The sequence below is a fragment of the Tachyglossus aculeatus genome, chromosome 4 (assembly GCF_015852505.1).
Source record: "Tachyglossus aculeatus isolate mTacAcu1 chromosome 4, mTacAcu1.pri, whole genome shotgun sequence".
Lineage (NCBI taxonomy): Eukaryota > Metazoa > Chordata > Mammalia > Monotremata > Tachyglossidae > Tachyglossus > Tachyglossus aculeatus.
Genome location: NC_052069.1, coordinates 2,176,546 through 2,197,108, shown reverse-complemented (window position 1 = coordinate 2,197,108; position 20,563 = coordinate 2,176,546). Strand labels below are relative to the sequence as shown.

The window sequence follows — 20,563 nt, the reverse complement described above, 5'->3', positions numbered from 1 at the left end:
CTGTAAGCGCTCAATAAATACGATTGATGATGATGAAGTTACTCCGCTTCTCTGTGCCCAAGTTACCTCATCTGTAAAATGGGGGACTGTGAGCCTCACGTGGGACACCCTGATTACCTGGTATCTGTTCCAGCGCTTAGAACAGTGCTTGGCACATCGTATGCGCTTAACAAATACCACCCTTATTATTATTATGAGCTCAATTGTACGAGCTACATTTAAAGTACGTGCTGACACTTCTACGGCATTATTATTATTATTATCAAGTGCCGTCAAGTCGTTTCCGATCCATAGCGACTCTATGGATCTGTTTTCTCCAGAACGTCCTGTCTTCTGCCGTGATCTGTAACCTCGCTAACGGTTCTTGCCGTTACCATTGTTACGGTCTCTATCCATCCTAGCTTCCGTGCTGCCTCTTTCCCATTTTCCCCGGAATTTTCCTAGCATTACTGTCTGCTCCAGAGAATTAGTCCTCCTCATCCTTTGTCTGAGTCGAGTCATTTGGCCTTCAAAAGACCACTTTGGCTTAATTTGCTCCAAAATCCATTTGTTTGGTTTCCGGGCAGTCCATGGTATTCGCAAAAGCCTTCTCCAACATCATCATCATCATCAATCGTATTTATTGAGCGCTTACCGTGTGCAGAGCACTGTACTAAGCGCTTGGGAAGGACAAATTGGCAACATATAGAGACAGTCCCTACCCAACAGTGGGCTCACAGTCTAAAAGTGGGAGACAGAGAACAAAATCAAACATACTAACAAAACAAAATAAATAGAATAGATATGTACAAGTAAAATAAATAAATATATAGAGTAATAAATATGTACAAACATCACACTTCACATTTTCAGCATTACACTAGTCAGAGTCTATAGATATTAGAATCAGAATTAGAAGCAGATTATCTATTATACATAATTTATTTATATGCATTCATTCAATCAATCGTATTTATTGAGCACTTACTGTGGGCAGAGCATTCATTCATTCATTCAATTGTATTTATTGAGCGCTTATTGTGTGCAGAGCACTGAACTAAACGCTTGGAAAGTACAATTCGGCAACAGATTGAGACAATCTCTACCCAACAACGGGTGCACAGTCTAGAAGGGAGAGACAGACAACAAAACAAAACAAGTAGACAGGCATCAATAGCATCAAAATAAATAAATAGAACCCCTCTCCACTGTTAAGTTCATTTTGGCCTGGGAATTCTGCCAATTCCATTGTATTGTGCTTTCCCAAGCACTTAGTACAGTGCCCTGCACATAGTAAGCGCTCAAGGAATACCGCTGATTGATTGGTCATATTTCAAACACACATCCTTCTCTCCATAAATAACATTTATTTATTTATTTTACTTGTACATATCTATTCTATTTATTTTATTTTGTTAGTTTGTTTGGTTTTGTTCTCTGTCTCCCCCTTTTAGACTGTGAGCCCACCGCTGGGTAGGGGCTGTCTCTATATGTTGCCAACTTGTACTTCCCAAGCGCTTAGTACAGTGCTCTGCACACAGTAAGCGCTCAATAAATACGATTGAGGATGATGACGATGATGATTTGAGCTTGACCGCCTTGCAATTTAGGAGGATTGCCAAGGCGTAACTTTGAAAAGTTTACACGTCAGAGATCGTGTCTTCCGTTTCAACAGGTTCCTCACAGGTAAGGAATTTTACAAGTCTTTCCACCATCTACAGACAGTGAATCCTGTCATTCAATCATATTTATTGAGCACTTACTGTGTGCAGAGCACTGTACTAAGCGCTTGGAAAGTAGAATTCAGTCACAAATAGAGACAATCCCTGCCCACAGCGGGCTCGACAGTCTAGATGGGGGGGAGACAGACATCAAAACAACTAAATAGGCATCAGTAGCATCAATATAAATAAATAGAATTAGAGATATATATATATGTATATGTATGCTCTGTACATAGTAAGCGCTCAATAAATATGATTGATGATACATATTAGAACAAGTAAAACGGGCATCAATATGATTACAGTTATAGATATGTACATATGTCTTCTAGACTGTGAGCCCGTTGTTGGGTAGGGACCGTCTCTATATGTTGCCGACTTGTACTTCCCAAGCGCTTAGTACAGTGCTCTGCACACAGGAAGCACTCAATAAATATGATTGAATGAATGAATGAATGAATAAATCGATCAGACAGTGGCATTTATTGATGATGATGATGGTATTTATTAAGCACTTACTACGTGCCAAATACTGCAGCCGAGCACTTAGTCTGTTCAGAGCAACACCAGAGAAGCAGCATAGCGCAGTGGACAGATCAGGGGCCTGGGAATCAGGAGGTTATGGGTTCTAATTCCGCCTCTGCCACTCATCTGCTGTGTGACCCTGGAAAGTCCCTTTACTTCTCTGGGCCTCAGTTACCTCATCTGGAAAACGGGGATCGAGACTGTGAGCCCCACGTGGGACAAGGACTGTGTCCAACCCGATTTTCTTGTATCCATCCCTGTGCTTAGAACAGGGCCTGGCACATAATAAGCACTTAAAGCACTTAAGGAGAAGCAGCGTGGCTCAGTGGAAAGAGCCCGGGCTTTGGAGTCAGACGTCATGGGTTCGAATTCCGGCTCCAACAAATGTCTGCTGTGTGACCTTGGGCAAGTCACTTAACTTCTCTGAGCCTCAGTTCCCTCATCTGTAAAATGGGGATTAAGACTGTGAAGCCCCACGTGGGACAGACTGTTCACCTTGTATCCCCCCAGCGCTTAGAACAGTGCTTTGCACATAGTAAGTGCTTAACAAATGCCATTATTATTATTAATAATAATAAATACAATAATTATTATAATTATTATTACTAAGCATCGAGGAGGACACTATAACCGAGTTGGTAGGCAAGTTCTCTGCCTACCTGTGAAATGACCTTTTTCAGAGGAATTTCTAAAGTCTACTGTGAGGCTGAGAAAAATGTCAAGTGCTTAATACTACTACTACTACTACTACTACTACTACTACTACTAATAATAATAATAATTCTAGACTGTGAGCCCGAATAATAATGATAATAATAATGATAATAATATAATACAATAATAATAATAATAATTCTAGACCATGAGCCCATTGTTGGGAAGGGACTGTCGCTATATGTTGCCGACTTGTACTTTACAAGAGCTTAGTACAGTGCTCTGCACACAGTAAGCCCTCAATAAACACGTACGATATATAGGTAAATAAATAGGTAGGTACGAGATAATCAGGTTGGACACAGTCCCTGTCCCATAGAGGGATCAGAGTCTTACCCCCCATTTTACAGATGAGGGAACTGAGGCCCAGAGAAGTGAAGTGATTTGCCCAACGTCACACAGCACACCAGTGGCGGAGCTGGAATTAGAACTGATGCCTACTTGTTTCGTTTTGTTGTCTGTCTCCCCCCTTCTAGACTGTGACCCCGCTGTTGGGTAGGGACCGTCTCTGTTGCCAAATTGTACTTTCCAAGCGCTTAGTACAGTGCTCTGCACACAGTAAGCGCTCAATGAAATACGACTGAATGACTGAATGATTGAATGAATGAATTAGAAGCCTGGTCCTTGGATCTCCAGGCTCGCGCTCTTTCCACTAAGCCATGATGTTTCATAATAATAATAATGATAGTATTTGTTAAGCACTTACTATGTGCCAAACACTGTTCTAAGCGCTGGGGGAAATACAAGGTAATCAGATTGTCCCACATGGGACTCACAGGGACCGTCTCTAGATGTTGCCAACTTGTACTTCCCAAGCGCTTAGTAGAGTGCTCTGCACACAGTAAGTGCTCAATAAATACGATTGAATGAATGAATCCCCATTTTACAGATGAAATCTACTGTGAGGCTGAGAAAAATGTCAAGAGCTCAATAATAATACTACTATTAATAATAATAATAATTCTAGACTGTGAGCCCACTGTTGGGTAGGCACCGTCTCTATATGTTGCTGACTTGTACTTCCCAAGTGCTTAGTACAGTGCTCTGCACACAGTAAGCGCTCAATAAATATGATTGAATGAATGAATAATAATAATAATTTTGGTATTTGTTAATAATAATAATAATTATTATGGCATTTATTAAGCGCTTACTATGTGCAAAGCACTGTTCTAAGCACTGGGGAGGTCACATGGTGATCAGGTTGTCCCCCGGGGGGCTCCCAGTCTTCATCCCCATTTTACAGATGAGGGAACTGAGGCACAGAGAAGTGACTTACTATGTGCCAGGCACTGTTTTAAGCACAAGAATAATAATAATAATAATAGCGATGGCATTTATTAAGTGCTTACTATGTGCAAAGCACTGTTCTAAGCACTGAGGAGGTTACAAGGTGATCCGGTTGTCCCACGGGGGGCTCACAGTCTTAATCCCCATTTTACAGATGAGGTAACTGAGGCACAGAGAAGTAAAGTGACTTGCCCAAAGTCACACAGCTGACAATTGGTGGAGCCGGGATTTTTTTTTTAATGGCATTTTTATTAAGTGCTTACTATGTGCAAAGCACTGTTCTAAGTGCTGGGGGAGATACAGGGCGATCAGGTTGTCCCCCGGGGGGCTCACAGTCTTAATCCCCATTTTACAGATGAGGGAACTGAGGCCCATAGAAGTGAAGTGACTTGCCCAAAGTCACACAGCTGACAAGTGGCGGGGCCGGGATTCGAACCCATGACCTCTGACTCCAAAGCCCGGGCTCTTTCCACTGAGCCACGCTGCTTCTCAACAGATACAAGGTAGTCAGGTTGTCCCACGGTGGGCTCACAGTCTTAATCCCCATTTTCCAGATGAGGGAACTGAGGCCCAGAGAAGTGAAGTGACCTGTCCAAGGTCACCCAGCAGACAAGTGGGCTTTGACCCCTGACCTCCGACTCCAAAGCCCGGGCTCTTTCCACTGAGCCACGCTGCTTCTCAATAGATACAAGGTAGTCAGGTTGTCCCACGGTGGGCTCACAGTCTTAATCCCCACTTTCCAGATGAGGAAACTGAGGCCCAGAGAAGTGAAGTGACCTGCCCAAGGTCCCCCAGCAGACAAGTGGGCTTTGACCCCTGACCTCCGACTCCAAAGCCCGGGTTCTTTCCACTGCGCCACGCTGCTTCTCAATAGATACAAGGTAGTCAGGTTGTCCCACGGTGGGCTCACAGTCTTAATCCCCATTTTCCAGATGAGGGAACTGAGGCCCAGAGAAGTGAAGTGACCTGTCCAAGGTCACCCAGCAGACAAGTGGGCTTTGACCCCTGACCTCCGACTCCAAAGCCCGGGCTCTTTCCACTGAGCCACGCTGCTTCTCAATAGATACAAGGTAGTCAGGTTGTCCCACGGTGGGCTCACAGTCTTAATCCCCACTTTCCAGATGAGGAAACTGAGGCCCAGAGAAGTGAAGTGACCTGCCCAAGGTCCCCCAGCAGACAAGTGGGCTTTGACCCCTGACCTCCGACTCCAAAGCCCGGGTTCTTTCCACTGCGCCACGCTGCTTCTCAATAGATACAAGGTAGTCAGGTTGTCCCACGTGGGGGCTCACAGTCTTAATCCCCATTTTCCAGAGGAGGAAACTGAGGCCCAGAGAAGTGAAATGACTTGCCAAGGTCACCCAGCAGACAAGGATTAGAACCCAGGACCTTCTTACTCCCAGGCCCGGGCTCTATCCACTCCGCCACGCTGCTTCTCGAAGTACAGTGCTCAGGCCAGGCTAAGTGCTCAGCAAAAACGACGAAGCGAATGAAAGAATGGTTAGTGTAACACGCTTAGTCCAGGGAAGGGTAATACTTTCATTCATCCATTCAATCGGATTTATTGAGCGCTTGCTGTGTGCGGAGCACTGTGCTAAGCGCTGGGGAAGGACGAGTTGGCAACAGTTCCCGGCTCGCCCAGTGTGCCCGCGCTTTGGCCCTCATCACCTACCTAGTGCAGGCCTTGAAGAGCTCTTTGCAGGGACTCTGCTCCAGTCTCTCTTTACACGCTTTCACGGTCTCCTGAGGGATTTCCGGCAAATGGGCCGCAGACTTCGTGGGCCGCGGGCAAAATAAAGAGCACAATTAGCAATCCCGGCATTTCCCTTTCCCGAACTTCCCCCGGGGCTTTCCGGAGGGGCGGAAAGGGCACATCCGAACCGGCTCTAGGGAAATAATAATAATAATAATGGTATTTATTAAGCGACTACTTACAGTCTTTTAGACTGCGAGCCCACTGTTGGGTAGGGACTGTCTCTATATGTTGCCAATTTGTACTTCCCAAGCGCTTAGTACAGTGCTCTGCGCATAGTAGGCGCTCAATAAATACGATTGATGATGATTACTATGGGCAAAGCACTGTTCTAAGCGCTGGGGAGGTGACAAGGTGATCAGATTGTTCCCCGGGAGGGGGGTGCTCAGTTTTAATCCCAGACTGAGCCCCTTCCTTCCTCTCCCCCTCGTCCCCCTCTCCATCCCCCCATCTTACCTCCTTCCCTTCCCCACAGCACCTGTATATATGGATATATGGTTGTACATATTTATTACTCTATTTATTTATTTATTTATTTATTTATTTTACTTGTACATTTCTATCCTATTGATTTTATTTTGTTGGTATGTTTGGTTCTGTTCTCTGCCTCCCCCTTTTAGACTGTGAGCCCACTGTTGGGTAGGGACTGTCTCTATGCGTTGCCAATTTGTACTTCCCAAGCGCTTAGTACAGTGCTCTGCACATAGTAAGCGCTCAATAAATACGATTGATTGATTGATTGATTGATTTTAATCCCCATTTGACAGACGAGGGAACTGAGGCCCAGAGAAGTGAAGTGACTTGCCCAGAGTCACCCAGCTGACAGTTGGCGGAGCCGGGATTTGAACCCACGACCTCGGACGCCAAAGCCCGGGTTCTTTCCACTGAGCCACGCCGCTTCTCTGAAATACAGGCTGAAGTCCGATGCCGGCGGGATTTCCATCTAGGTCTACGTGTTTTGTTTTGTCGTCTGTCTCCCCCTTCTAGACTGTGAGCCCGTTCTCGGGTAGGGACCGTCTCTATATGTTGCCCACTTGTACTTCCCAAGCGCTTAGTACAGTGCTCTGCACACAGTAAGCGCTCAATAAATACGACTGAATGAATGAATGAATGAGCTTTGGAGAGGAAACTGGAAATGGCGCCCTGCTGACATTGGGGAGCGTGTTCCGATTTCGGCTCCGCGTCAACCCTACTTGCCGAGATTTTTGGTTTTCTGGACGTCGTGATGCTTGGGGCAAAGAGGTGAAGGAGAAAAATTGCATTAAAGTGCTAAAAACAAAACCCAAAACTTGGGCGAGCTGCATGCTATGAAAGCATTTTGTAATTTACACATTACTTTTAGACTGTGAGCCCACTGTTGGGTAGGGACTGTCTCTATATATTGCCAATTTGTACTTCCCAAGCGCTTAGTACAGTGCTCTGCACATAGTAAGTGCTCAATAAATACGATTGATGATTACAATTCATTCATTCAGTCGTATTTGTTGAGCGCTTTCTGTGCGCAGAGCACTGTACTAAGCGCTTGGGAAATACAATGCCACTGCTCCTAGGAAAAACAGTAGAATGACACCTAAAAGGCTCGTTTTGAGTGTATAATAATAATAATAATGATGGCATTTGTTAAGCGCTTACTATGTGCAAAGCAGTGTTCTAAGCGCTGGGGAGGATACAAGGTGATCAGTTTGTCCCACGTGGGGCTCACAGTCTTCATCCCCAGTTTACAGATGAGGGAACTGAGGCCCAGAGAAGTGAAGCGACTTGCCCAAAGTCACACAGCTGACAATTGGCAGAGCCGGGATTTGAACCCATGACCTCTGACTCCAGTGTTATACACTCCTCTGAGTGTATAACATGCATTACCCGAAGGTTTGAGCAGTGTGGCTCAGTGAGAAGCGGCGTGGCTCAACGGAAAAAGTACGGGCTTGGGAGTCTGAGGTCATGGGTTCCAATTCTGGCTCTGCCACTTGTCTGCTATGTGACTTTGGGTAAGTCACTTAACTTCTCTGTGCCACAGTTACCTCATCTGTAAAATGGGGATGAAAACTGTGATCCCTACGTGGAACAGCCTAATCACCTTGTATCCCCTCCCCAGCGCTTAGAACAGTGCTTTGCACACAGTAAGTGCTTTAATAGAGAAGCAGCGTGGCTCTGTGGAAAGAGCCCGGGCTTCGGAGTCACAGGTCATGGGTTCAAATCCCGGCTCTGCCAATTGTCAGCTGTGTGACTTTGGGCAAGTCACTTCACTTCTCTGGGCCTCAGTTGCCTCATCTGTAAAATGGGGATTAAGACTGTGAGCCCCCCGTGGGACAACCTGATCACCTTGCAACCTCACCAGTGCTTAGAACAGTGCTTTGCACATAGTAAGCGCTTAATAAATACCATTATTATTATTAAATATCATCATTATTATTAATTGTGAAGCAGCATGGCTCAGTGGAAAGAGCAGGGGCTTGGGAGTCAGAGGTCATTCATTCATTCATTCAATCGTATTTATTAGGCGCTTACTGTGTGCAGAGCACTGTACTAAGCGCTTGGGAAGTCCAAGTTGGCAACATCTAGAGACAGTCCCTACCCAACAGCGGGCTCACAGACCAGGAGGGGACTCACAGTCTAGAAGGTCATGGGTTCTAATCATCACCATCAATCGTATTTATTGAGCGCTTACTGTGTGCAGAGCACTGTACTAAGCGCCTGGGAAGTCCAAGTTGGCAACATCTAGAGACGGTCCCTACCCAACAGCGGGCTCACAGTCCAGAAGGGGACTTACAGTCTAGAAGGTCATGGGTTCTAATCATCACCATCAATCGTATTTATTGAGCACTTACTGTGTGCAGAGCACTGTACTAAGCGCTTGGGAAGTCCAAGTTGGCAACATCTAGAGACGGTCCCTACCCAACAGCGGGCTCACAGTCTAGAAGGGGACTCACAGTCTAGAAGGCCATGGGTTCTAATCCCGGCTCGGCCGCGTGTCTGCTGTGTGACTTTGGGGAAGTCACTTAACTTCTCTGTGCCTCAATTCCCTCATCTGTAAAATAGGGATTAAGACCGTGAGCCCCATGGGGGACAACATGATTACCTTGTATTTTCCCCCAGCACTTAGAACTGTGCTTGGCACATAGTAAGCACTTAACAAATACCAGTATTACTAGTAGTAGTTGTACTATGTACTATGTGTGGTTGTACATATTTATTACTCTATTTATTTATTTATTTATTTATTTATTTTACTTGTACATTTCTATCCTACTTATTTTATTTTGTTGGTATGTTTGGTTCTGTTCTCTGTCTCCCCCTTTTAGACTGTGAGCCCACTGTTGGGTAGGGACTGTCTCTATGTGATGCCAATTTGTACTTCCCAAGCGCTTAGTACAGCGCTCTGCACATAGTAAGCGCTCAATAAATACGATTGATTGATTGATTGATAGTAGTAGTAGTAGTGGGTGTCCGCACTCACAAAATTGAGAAACTTCTCCCTTGTGAGCCCGCCGTTGGGTAGGGACCGTCTCTAGATGTTGCCAACTTGGACATCCCAAGCGCTTAGTCCAGTGCTCTGCACACAGTAAGCGCTCAATAAATACGATTGATTGATTGATTGATTGATTTTATTCTCTCAAACCAAAAATCCACCCAGCATTCGGGGCTTGGAAAGCCTCCCGGAACTTCGTAGCTCCACGGAGCAAAAATAACGATTCCAAAATTTCTCCGCCACCACCGTCTGCTTTGGCCCGTGGTCAGAACTGAACGCGCATCAAAGGGTGGAGACTTGTTTTCAAATCTGGACTCAAGGGACGAGAAATATTTCTCCGAACAGGTAGAAACCAGGCCAAACCTGCCTCGTGGCACAACTCCAAACTGAATATTTTGAGGCGGTAGTAGACACCTGGAATGAACACGCTACTTCGGAAAAACTCGGTGGAAAAAACACGAGCTTATTTGGATTTTTTTAAACAAATCATTTCTTTGAAAATGGCTTACGCCAGGCCACCGAAAACCCGCATTTTCACTTCGGTGGGGTAATGGGGGGGCAAGGGTCGGAGAAAGAGTAAGTTTTTCTTCCTTCAATGGGAGTTGGGTTGTAATTAAGGCCCGGGTAAAAACTACAGTGGCCGCAGACGCAAATTATCCCCCAAGGAGATGATTCTGTCATGAGCATGTCATCAATCGTATTTATTGAGCGCTTACTATGTGCAGAGCACTGTACTAAGCGCTTGGGAAGTACAAACTGGCAACGTATAGAGACGGTCCCTACCCAACAGTGGGCTCACAGTCTAAATGATTCTCATGAATCGTTTTGTTTAGAATGAGGTTGAGTGAATTAATAATAATAATAATAATGGCATGTGTTAAACGTTTACTATGTGCCAAGCACACGGGGGTAGATACAAGGTCATCAGGTTTTTATTTTCTTTTACTTGTACCTATCTATTCTATTTATTTTATTTTGTTAGTATGTTTGGTTTTGTTCTCTGTCTCCCCGTTTTAGACTGTGAGCCCACTGTTGGGTAGGGACTGGCTTTATATGTTGCCAATTTGTACTTCCCAAGCGCTTAGTACAGTGCTCTGCACATAGTAAGCGCTCAATAAATACGATTGATGATGATGATGATCAGGTTGTCATTCATTCATTCATTCATTTAATCGTGTTTATTGAGTGCTTACTGTGTGCAGAGCACCGTACTAAGCGCTTGGGAAGTCCAAGTCGGCAACATAGAGAGACGGTCAATCAATCAATCAATCAATCAATCGTATTTATTGAGAGCTTACTGTGTGCAGAGCACTGTACTAAGCGCTTGGGAAGTCCAAGTCGGCAACATAGAGAGACGGTCAATCAATCAATCAATCAATCGTATTTATTGAGCGCTTACTGTGTGCAGAGCAAGTCGGCAACATAGAGAGACAGTCCCTACCCAACAATGGGCTCACAGTCTATAAGGGGGAGACAGACGACAAAACAAAACATGTCAAAATTGTCAGAACAAATACGTGGGGCTCACAGTTTTCATCCCCATTTTACAGATGACGTAACTGAGGCGCAGAGAAAAATAATAATAATAATAATAATGGCATTTATTAAGCGCTTACTATGTGCAAAGCACTGTTCTAAGCGCTGGGGAGCTTACAAGGTGATCAGGTTGGCCCACGGGGGGCTCACAGTCTTAGTCCCCATTTTATAGATGCGGCAACTGAGGCCCAGAGAAGTGAAGTGACTTGCCCAAGGTCACACAGCAGACAAGTGGCGGAGGTGGGATTAGAACCCAAGTCCTCTGACTCCCAAGCCCGTGCTCTTTCTGCTAAGCCACGCTGCTTCTCTAATTAGGGAATACTCTGTTTTTTAATGGTACTTGTGGAGCGCTTACTATGTGCCGGGCACTGTCCTAAGCACTGGGGTAGGTAAGCGATAATCAATGAGATAATTCAATAAATACGATTGAATGAAAAAATAATCGGATTGGACACAGACCCTGTCCCATAAAGGGATCAGAGTCTTACTCCCCATTTTACAGATGAGGGAACTGAGGCCCAGAGAAGCAAAGTGATTTGCCCAACGTCACACAGCACATCAGTGGCAGAGCTGGAATTAGAATTGATGCCTGTCTACTTGTTTCGTTTTGTTGTCTGTCCCCCCACTTTCACTCATTCAATCATATTTATTGAGCACTTACTGTGTGCAGAGCACTGTACTAAGCGCTTGGGAAGTCCAAGTTGGCAACATATAGAGACGGTCCCTACCCAACAGCGGGCCCCCACTTCTAGACTGTGACCCCGCTGTTGGGTAGGGATCGTCTCTGTTGCCGAATTGTACTTTCCAAGCGCTTAGTACAGTGCTCTGCACACAGTAAGCGCTCAATAAAATACAACTGAATGATTGAATGAATGAATTAGAAGCCCGGTCCTCGGTTTTCCAGGCTCATGCTCTTTCCACTAAGCCATGATGCTTCTTAATACTAACATTGATAGTATTTGTTAAGCGCTTACTATGTGCCAAGTCCGTCCTCGTATCGCAATCCCCACTTTCAAAATGCCATTGTTGTTTTTTAAATAAACTTGGGCAGCGGTTGCCGACTTGTACTTCCCAAGCGCTTAGTACAGTGCTCTGCACACAGTAAGCGCTCAATAAATCATCATCATCATCATCATCAATCGTATTTCTTGAGCGCTTACTATGTGCAGAGCACTGTACTAAGCGCTTGGGAAGTACAAATTGGCAACACATAGAGACAGTCCCTACCCAACAGCGGGCTCACAGTCTAAAAGGGGGAGACAGAGAACAAAACCAAACATACTAACAAAATAAAATAAATAGAATAGATATGTACAAGTAAAATAAATAAATAAATATGTTTGAATAAATGAATGAATGTTCTCTATTACTCTATTTATTTATTTATTTATTTTACTTGTGCATATTCTATTTATTTTATTTTGTTAATATGTTTGGTTTTGTTCTCGGTCTCCCCCTTCTAGACTGTGAGCCCACTGTTGGGTAGGGACCGTCTCTAGATGCTGCCAACTTGTACTTCCCAAGCGCTTAGTACAGTGCTCTGCACACAGTAAGCGCTCAATGAATACGATTGAATAAATGAATGAATGAACGTTCTAAGAGCTGGGGGAAACACAAGGTAATCAGGTTGTCCCACATGGGGCTCACAGTCTTAATCCCCATTTTACAGCTGAGGTAACTGAGGCCCAGAGAAGTGAAGTGACTTGTCCAAAGTCACACAGCTGACAATTGGCGGAGTTGGGATTAGAACCCAGGCCCTCTGACCCCCAAGCCCGGGCTCTTTCCACTGAGCCACGCTGCTTCTTCTACTCTGTTCTTATGCCCCATTTTACAGATGAGGTAACTGAGGCCCAGAGGAGCTAAAACGGTTTGCCCAAGAACACATGGCGGATAAGAGGCGGAGCCGGGATTGGATCCCAGGTCCTTCTCACTTCCAGGCCCGGGCTCTATCCATTCTAGACTGTAAACCCGTTGTTGGGTAGCGACCGTCTCTATATGTTGCCAACTTGTACTTCCCAAGCGCTTAGTACAGTGCTCTGCACACAGTGAACGCTCAATAAATACAATTGAATGAATGAATGAATGAAATAGCAGGTCTGGAATTAGAACTATGGTCTCCTGATTCCCAGTTCCACGATCTCCCTGCTAATCCACACTGTCCCTGGGGAGACACTTCACTGTACGATAGACTGTGAGCCCGTTGTGGGCAGCGACTGTCTCTATTTGTTGCAGAATTGCACTTTCCAAGCGCTTAGTACACTGTTATGCACACAGTGAGCGCTCAATAAATACGACTGAATGAATGAATGAATGAAACAGCAGTTCTGGAATTAGAACTGTGGTCTCCTGATTCCCAGTTCCACGATCTCCCTGCTAATCCACTGTTTCTGGGGAGAAACTTCACAGTGTGATAGACTTTGAGCCCGTTGTGGGCAGCGACTGTCTCTGTTTGTTGCCGAATTGTACTTCCCAAGCACTTAGTACAGTGCACTGCACACAGTGAGCGCTCAATAAATACGACTGAATGAATGAATGAATGAAATAGCAGTTCTGGAATTAGAACTATGGTCTCCTGATTCCCAGATCTCCCTGCTAATCCACTGTCTCGGGGGAGAAACTTCACTGTGTGATAGACTGTGAGCCCGTTGTGGGCAGCGACTGTCTCTATTTGCTGCCGAATTGTACTTTCCAAGCGCTTAGTACAGTGCTCTGCACACAGTGAGCGCTCAATAAATACGACTGAATGAATGAATGAATGAAATAGCAGTTCTGGAATTAGAACTATCATCTCCTGATTCCCAGTTCCACCATCTCCCTGCTAATCCACTGTCTCGGGGGAGAAACTTCACTGTGTGATAGACTGTGAGCCCGTTGTGGGCAGCGACTGTCTCTATTTGCTGCCGAATTGTACTTTCCAAGCGCTTAGTACAGTGCTCTGCACACAGTGAGCGCTCAATAAATACAACTGAATGAATGAATGAATGAATGAAATATAGCAGTTCTGGAATTAGAACTATGGTCTCCTGATTCCCAGTTCCACCATCTCCCCGCTAATCCACTGTTTCTGGGGAGAAACTTCATGGTGTGATAGACTGTGAGCCCACTGTGGGCAGCGACTGTCTCTGTTTGTTGCCGAATTGTACTTTCCAAGCGCTCAGTACAGTGCTCTGCACACAGTGAGCGCTCAATAAATACAACTGGATAAATGAATGAATGAAATAGCAGTTCTGGAATTAGAACTATGGTCTCCTGATTCCCACTTCCATGATCTGCCTGCTAATCCACACTGTCCCTGGGAAGACACTTCACTGTGCGATAGACTGTGAGCCCGTTGTGGGCAGCGACTGTCTCTATTTGTTGCCGAATTGAACTTTCCAAGCGCTTAGTACAGTGCTCTGCACACAGTGAGCACTCAATAAATACGACTGAATGAATGAGTGAATGAAATAGCAGTTCTGGAATTAGAACTATGGTCTCCTGATTCCCAGTTCCATGATCTCCCTGCTAATCCACACTGTCCCTGGGAAGACACTTCACTGTGTGATAGACTGTGAGCCCATTGTGGGCAGCGACTGTCTCTATTTGCTGCCGAATTGTACTTTCCAAGCGTTTAGTACAGTGCTCTGCACACAGTGAGCACTCAATAAATATGATTGAATGAATGAATGAATGAAATAGCAGTTCTGGAATTAGAACTATGGTCTCCTGATTCCCAGTTCCACCTATGGTCTCCTGATTCCCAGTTCCACGATCTCCCTGCTAATCCACTGTTTCTGGGGAGAAACTTCACAGTGTGATAGACTGTGAGTCCACTGTGGGCAGCGACTGTCTCTGTTGCCAAATTGTACTTTCCAAGCGCTCAGTACAGTGCTCTGCACACAGTGAGCGCTCAATAAATACGATTGAATGAATGAATGAATGAAATAGCAGTTCTGGAATTAGAACTATGGTCTCCTGATTCCCAGTTCCACGATCTTCCTGCTAATCCGCACTGTCTCGGGGGAGACACTTCACTGTGTGATAGACTCTGAGCCCGTTGAGGGCAGCAACTGTCTCTGTTTGTTGCTGAATTGTACTTTCCAAGCGCTTAGTACAGTGCTCTGCACACAGTGAGCGCTCAATAAATACAATTGAATGAATGAATGAATGAAATAGCAGTTCTGGAATTAGAACTATGGTCTCCTGATTCCCAGTTCCATGATCTCCCTGCTAATCCACACTGTCCCTGGGAAGACACTTCACTGTGTGATAGACTGTGAGCCCGTTGTGGGCAGCGACTGTCTCTATTTGCTGCCGAATTGTACTTTCCAAGCGCTTAGTACAGTGCTCTGCACACAGTGAGCGCTCAATAAATACCATCGAATGAATGAATGAAGGGGGGTTTTAACGTTCTGTAAAAAGGACGTCACGAAAAACAGAATGTGCTACAATCATAGCTACACACTTCAAGGCCATTGTTCAAAACAGAAACGCAAAAGCATAAAACTAACCGGAGTTTCAAAAACACATCCTAGCCCCAATGTTTTAATATTTTAATATTTAAAAAAAACATATTTTAAAAAAACATATTTTAAAAATATATTTTAAGAAAACACACCAACAATGACAAGCAGGGAAAGACAGATTTAAATCCTCAAAGAAATAAGAAGCAAGAAAGAAGCAGAGAAACAGAAATAAGAAGAATGAGAAGCAGCACAGCTGAGTGGCAAGAGTCAGAGGACACGGGTTCTAATTCCGCCTCCACCACTTGTCTGCTGTGTGACCTTGGGCAAGCCACTTCACTTCTCTGTGCCTCAGTTATCTCATCTGTAAAATGGAGATTAACTCTGTCGGACAACCTGATGACCCGGTGCTTAGAACAGTGCTTGGCACATAGTAAGCGCTTAAGAAATACCACAATAATTAATAATAATAAAAAATATCCTTAGTGACAGTTTAATGTTTAGTGAGAAATTTACTCAGTTGGTTCCTTTTAGAGAAGCAGCGTGGCTTAGTGGAAAGAGCCCGGGCTTGGGAGTCAGAGGTCACGGGTTCTAATCCCGGCTCCACCACTTGTCAGCTGTGTGACCTTGGGCAAGTCACTTCACTTCTCGGGGCCTCAGTTACCTCGTCTAGAAAATGGGGATGAAGACTGTGAGCCTCATGTGGGACAACCTGATTAGCTTGTATCTGGAAAGAGCCTGGGCTTTGGAGTCTGAGGTCATGGGTTCGAATCCCGGCTCCGCCCCATGTCTGCTGTGTGACCTTGGGCAAGTCACTTCACATCTCAGAGCCTCAGTTATCTCATCTGTAAAATGGGGATGATGACTGTGAAGGCCACGCGGCACAAGCTAATCACCTTGTATCCTCCCCCAGCGCTTAGAACAGTGCTTTGCACATAGTAAACGCTTAACAAATGCCATCATTATTATTATTATTAACTGTCAGCTGTGTGACTTTGGGCAAGTCACTTCACTTCTCTGTGCCTCAGTGACCTCATCTGTAAAATGGGGATGAAAACTGTGAGCCCCCTGTGGGACAACCTGATCACCTTGTAAGCTCCCCAGCGCTTAGAACAGTGCTTTGCACATAGTAAGCGCTTAACAAATACCATCATCATTATTATTATTATCTACCCAAGTGCTTAAAACAGTGCTTGGCACATAGTAAGCGCTTAACAAATACCATCATTTTAGCCAGAAGAAATGCAAATAATACTAATAATAGCTTCTGTGTCGCCTTGACTTGCTCCCTTTATTCATCCTCCCTCTCAGCTCCACGGCACTTTTGTACACATCTGTCATTTATTTACATTAATATCTTGTCTCCCCCTCTAGAACGTAAGCTTACTGTGGGCAGGGAGTGCATCTTTCTATTGTTATATTTTACTTTCCCTAGTGCTTAGTACAGTGCTCCGCACACAGTAGAGAAGCAGCGTGGCTCAGTGGAAAGAGCCCGGGCTTTGGAGTCAGAGGTCATGGGTTCAAATCCCGACTCCGCCAACTGTCAGCTGTGTGACTTTGGGCAAGTCACTTAACTTCTCAGTGCCTCAGTTCCCTCATCTGTAAAATGGGGATGAAAACTGTGAGCCCCGTGTGGGACAACTTGATCACCTTGTAACCTCCCCAGAGCTTAGAATAGTGCTTTGCACATAGTAAGCGCTTAACAAATACCATCATTATTATTATTATGATTACAGTAAGCACTCAATAAATATGACTGATTGACTGGTTGCACATCTTGTGAAATTAGTCCCATTTCAGCGTGCTTTCTGGGTTAATAAGGTCGAGAAGCAGCGTGCCCTAATAATGATGGCATTTATTAAGCGCTTACTATGTGCAAAGCACCCTTCTAGACAGTGAGCCCACTGTTGGGTAGGGACTGTCTCTATATGTTGCCAACTTGCACCTCCCAAGCGCTTAGTACAGTGCTTAGCACACAATAAGCACTCAATAAATACGATTGATTGATTGACTGATTGTTCTAAGCGGCCTAGTGGATAGAGTCTGGGGCTGGGAGTCGGAGAGACCTGGGTTCTATCCCCAGCTCTGTCACTCGTCTGCTTTGTGACCGTGGGCAAGTCACTTCACTTCTCTGGGCCTCAGTTCTCTCATCTGTAAAATGGGGGTGAAGACTCTGAGCTAGATTTAGCTGTCTACATGTTTTGTTTTGTTGTCTGTCTCCCTCCTCTAGACTGTGAGCCCACTGTTGGGTAGGGACCGTCTCTATATGTTGCTGACTTGGACTTCCCAAGCGCTTAGAACAGTGCTCTGCACACAGTAAGCGCTCAATAAATACGATTGAATGAATGAATGAATTTATCGCGTCACCCCATCTAGGCTGTAAGCTTGATGTGGGCAGGGAATGTGACCGTTTTATTGTTGTGAAGAACTCTCCCAAGCGCTTAGTACAATAAGCGGTAAGCGCTTGATAAATACGAATAACTTTATTTGGGAGATGGACTTTGTACGTATTTATTACTTTACTTGTACAAATTTATTCTATTTATTTTATTTTGTTAATATGTTTTGTTGTCTGTCTCCCCCTTCTAGACTGTGAGCCCGCTGTTGAGTAGGGACCGTCTCTATATGTTGCCGACTTCGACTTCCCAAGCGCTTAGTACAGTGCTCTGCACACAGTAAGCGCTCAATAAATACGATTGCATGAATGAATTTATCGCATCACCCCATCTAGGCTGTAAGCTCGTTGTGGGCAGGGAATGTGACCGTTTTATTGTTGTGAAGAACTCTCCCAAGTGCTTAGTACAGTAAGCGGTAAGCCCTCGATAAATACAACTGAATTAATTTGGGAGATGGACTTTGTATGCATTTATTACTCTATTTATTCATTTATTTTACTTGTACATATTTATTCTATTTATTTTACTTTGTTAATATGTTTTGTTGTCTGTCTCCCCATTCTAGACTGTGAGCCCACTGTTGAGTAGGGACCGTTTTTTCTTTTTTTGCCGACTTGGACTTCCCAAGCGCTTAGTACAGTGCTCTGCACACAGTAAGCGCTCAATAAATACGATTGAATGAATGAATTTATCGCATCACCCCATCTAGGCTGTAAGCTCGTTGTGGGCAGGGAATGTGACCGTTTTATTGTTGTGAAGAACTCTCCCATGCGCTTAGTACTGTAAGCGGTAAGCGCTCGGTAAATACAACTGAATTAATTAGGGAGATGGACTTTGTACTTATTAATTTGTATTTGTAATTGTATTTGTATTTATTACTCTATTTATTCATTTATTTTACTTGTACATATTTATTCTATTTATTTTATTTTGTTAATATGTTTTGTTTTGTTCTCTGTCTCCCCCTTCTAGACTGTGAGCCCGCTGTTGGGTGGGGACCGTCTCTAGATGCTGCCAACCTGGACTTCCCAAGCGCTTAGTACAGTGCTCTGCACACAGTCAGTGCTCAATAAATACTATTGAATGAATGAATGAATTTATCGCGTCTCCCCATCTAGGCTCTAAGCTCGTTGTGGTCAGGGAATGTGACCGTTTTATTGTTGTGAAGAACTCTCCCAAGTGTTTAGTACAGTAAGCGGTAAGCGCTCAATAAATACGACTGAATTAATTAGGGAGATGGACTTTGTACTTATTAATTTGTATTTGTAATTATATTTGTATTTATTACTCCATTTATTTTACTTATACATATTTATTCCATTTATTTTATTTTGTTAATATGTTTTGTTTTGTTGTCTGTCTTCCCCTTCTAGACTGTGAGCCTGCTGCTGGGTAGGGACCGTCTCTATATGTTGCCAACTTGTACTTCCCAAGCGCTTAGTACAGTGCTCTGCACTCAGTCAGCGCTCAATAAATACGACAATGAATGAATGAATTTATCGTGTCACCCCATCTAAGCTGTAAGCTCGTTGTGGGCAGGGAATGTGAACGTTTTATTGTTGTGAAGAACTCTCCCAAGTGTTTAGTACAGTAAGCAGTAAGCACTCGATAAATACGACTGAATTAATTAGGGAGATGGACTTTGTACTTATTAATTTGTATTTGTAATTATATTCGTATTTATTACTCTATTTATTCATTTATTTTACTTATACATATTTATTCTATTTATTTTATTTTGTTAATATGTTTTGTTTTGTCGTCTGTCTCCCCCTTCTAGACTGTGAGCCCACTGTTGGGTGGGGACCATCTCTAGATGCTGCCAACTTGTACTTCCCAAGCGCTTAGTACAGTGCTCTGCACTCAGTCAGCGCTCAATAAATACGAATGATTGAATGAATGAATGATGAGTTTGCTTCTACCCTTTTGATCAGAACAGTGTTTGCCACACAGTGAGCGCTTAGCTAGCCTTAGCTAGCCCCCCTTCTAGACTGTGAGCCCACTGTTGGGTAGGGACCGGCTCTATATGTTGCCAACTTGTACTTCCCAAGCGCTTAGTACAGTGCTCTGCACTCAGTCAGCACTCCATAAATACGACTGAATGAATGAATGAATGATGAGTTTGTATCTACCCTTTTGATCGGAACAGTGTTTGCCACCCAGTGAGCGCTTAGCTAACCTCCCTTCTAGACTGTGAGCCCACTGTTGGGTAGGGACCGTCTCTAGACGTTGCCAACTTGGACTTCCCAAGCGCTCAGTACAGTGCTCTGCACTCAGTCAGCGCTCAATAAATACGAATGATTGAATGAATGAATGATGAGTTTGCATCTACCCTTTTGATCGGAACAGGGTTTGCCACACAGTGAGCGCTTAGCTAGACTTAGCTAGCCCCCCTTCTAGCCTGTGAGCCCACTGTTGGGTAGGGACCGTCTCTATATGTTGCCAACTTGGACTTCCCAAGCGCTTAGTACAGTGCTCTGCACTCAGTCAGCGCTCAATAAATACGACTGAATGAATGAATGAATGATGAGTTTGTATCTACCCTTTTGAGCGGAATCATCATCATCATCAATAGTATTTGCCACACAGTGAGCGCTTAGCTAGACTTAGCTAGCCCCCCTTCTAGACTGTGAGCCCACTGTTGGGTAGGGACCGCCTCTATATGTTGCCAACTTGTACTTCCCAAGCGCTTAGTACAGTGCTCTGCACTCAGTCAGCGCTCAATAAATACGACTGAATGA

The 20,563-nt window shown here is 44.4% G+C and overlaps 1 protein-coding gene across 1 annotated transcript in view; it reads right to left on the bottom strand.

The window, feature by feature from the left end:
- Positions 1 to 20,563, bottom strand: part of GRK4 (G protein-coupled receptor kinase 4) — a 221,929-nt gene that overhangs the window by 112,221 nt on the left and 89,145 nt on the right. Inside the window, exon 5 of the mRNA XM_038745522.1 lies at positions 5,902 to 6,002. Coding sequence (XP_038601450.1) covers positions 5,902 to 6,002 — 101 coding nt within the window. The remainder of the gene's footprint in view (positions 1 to 5,901; positions 6,003 to 20,563) is intronic.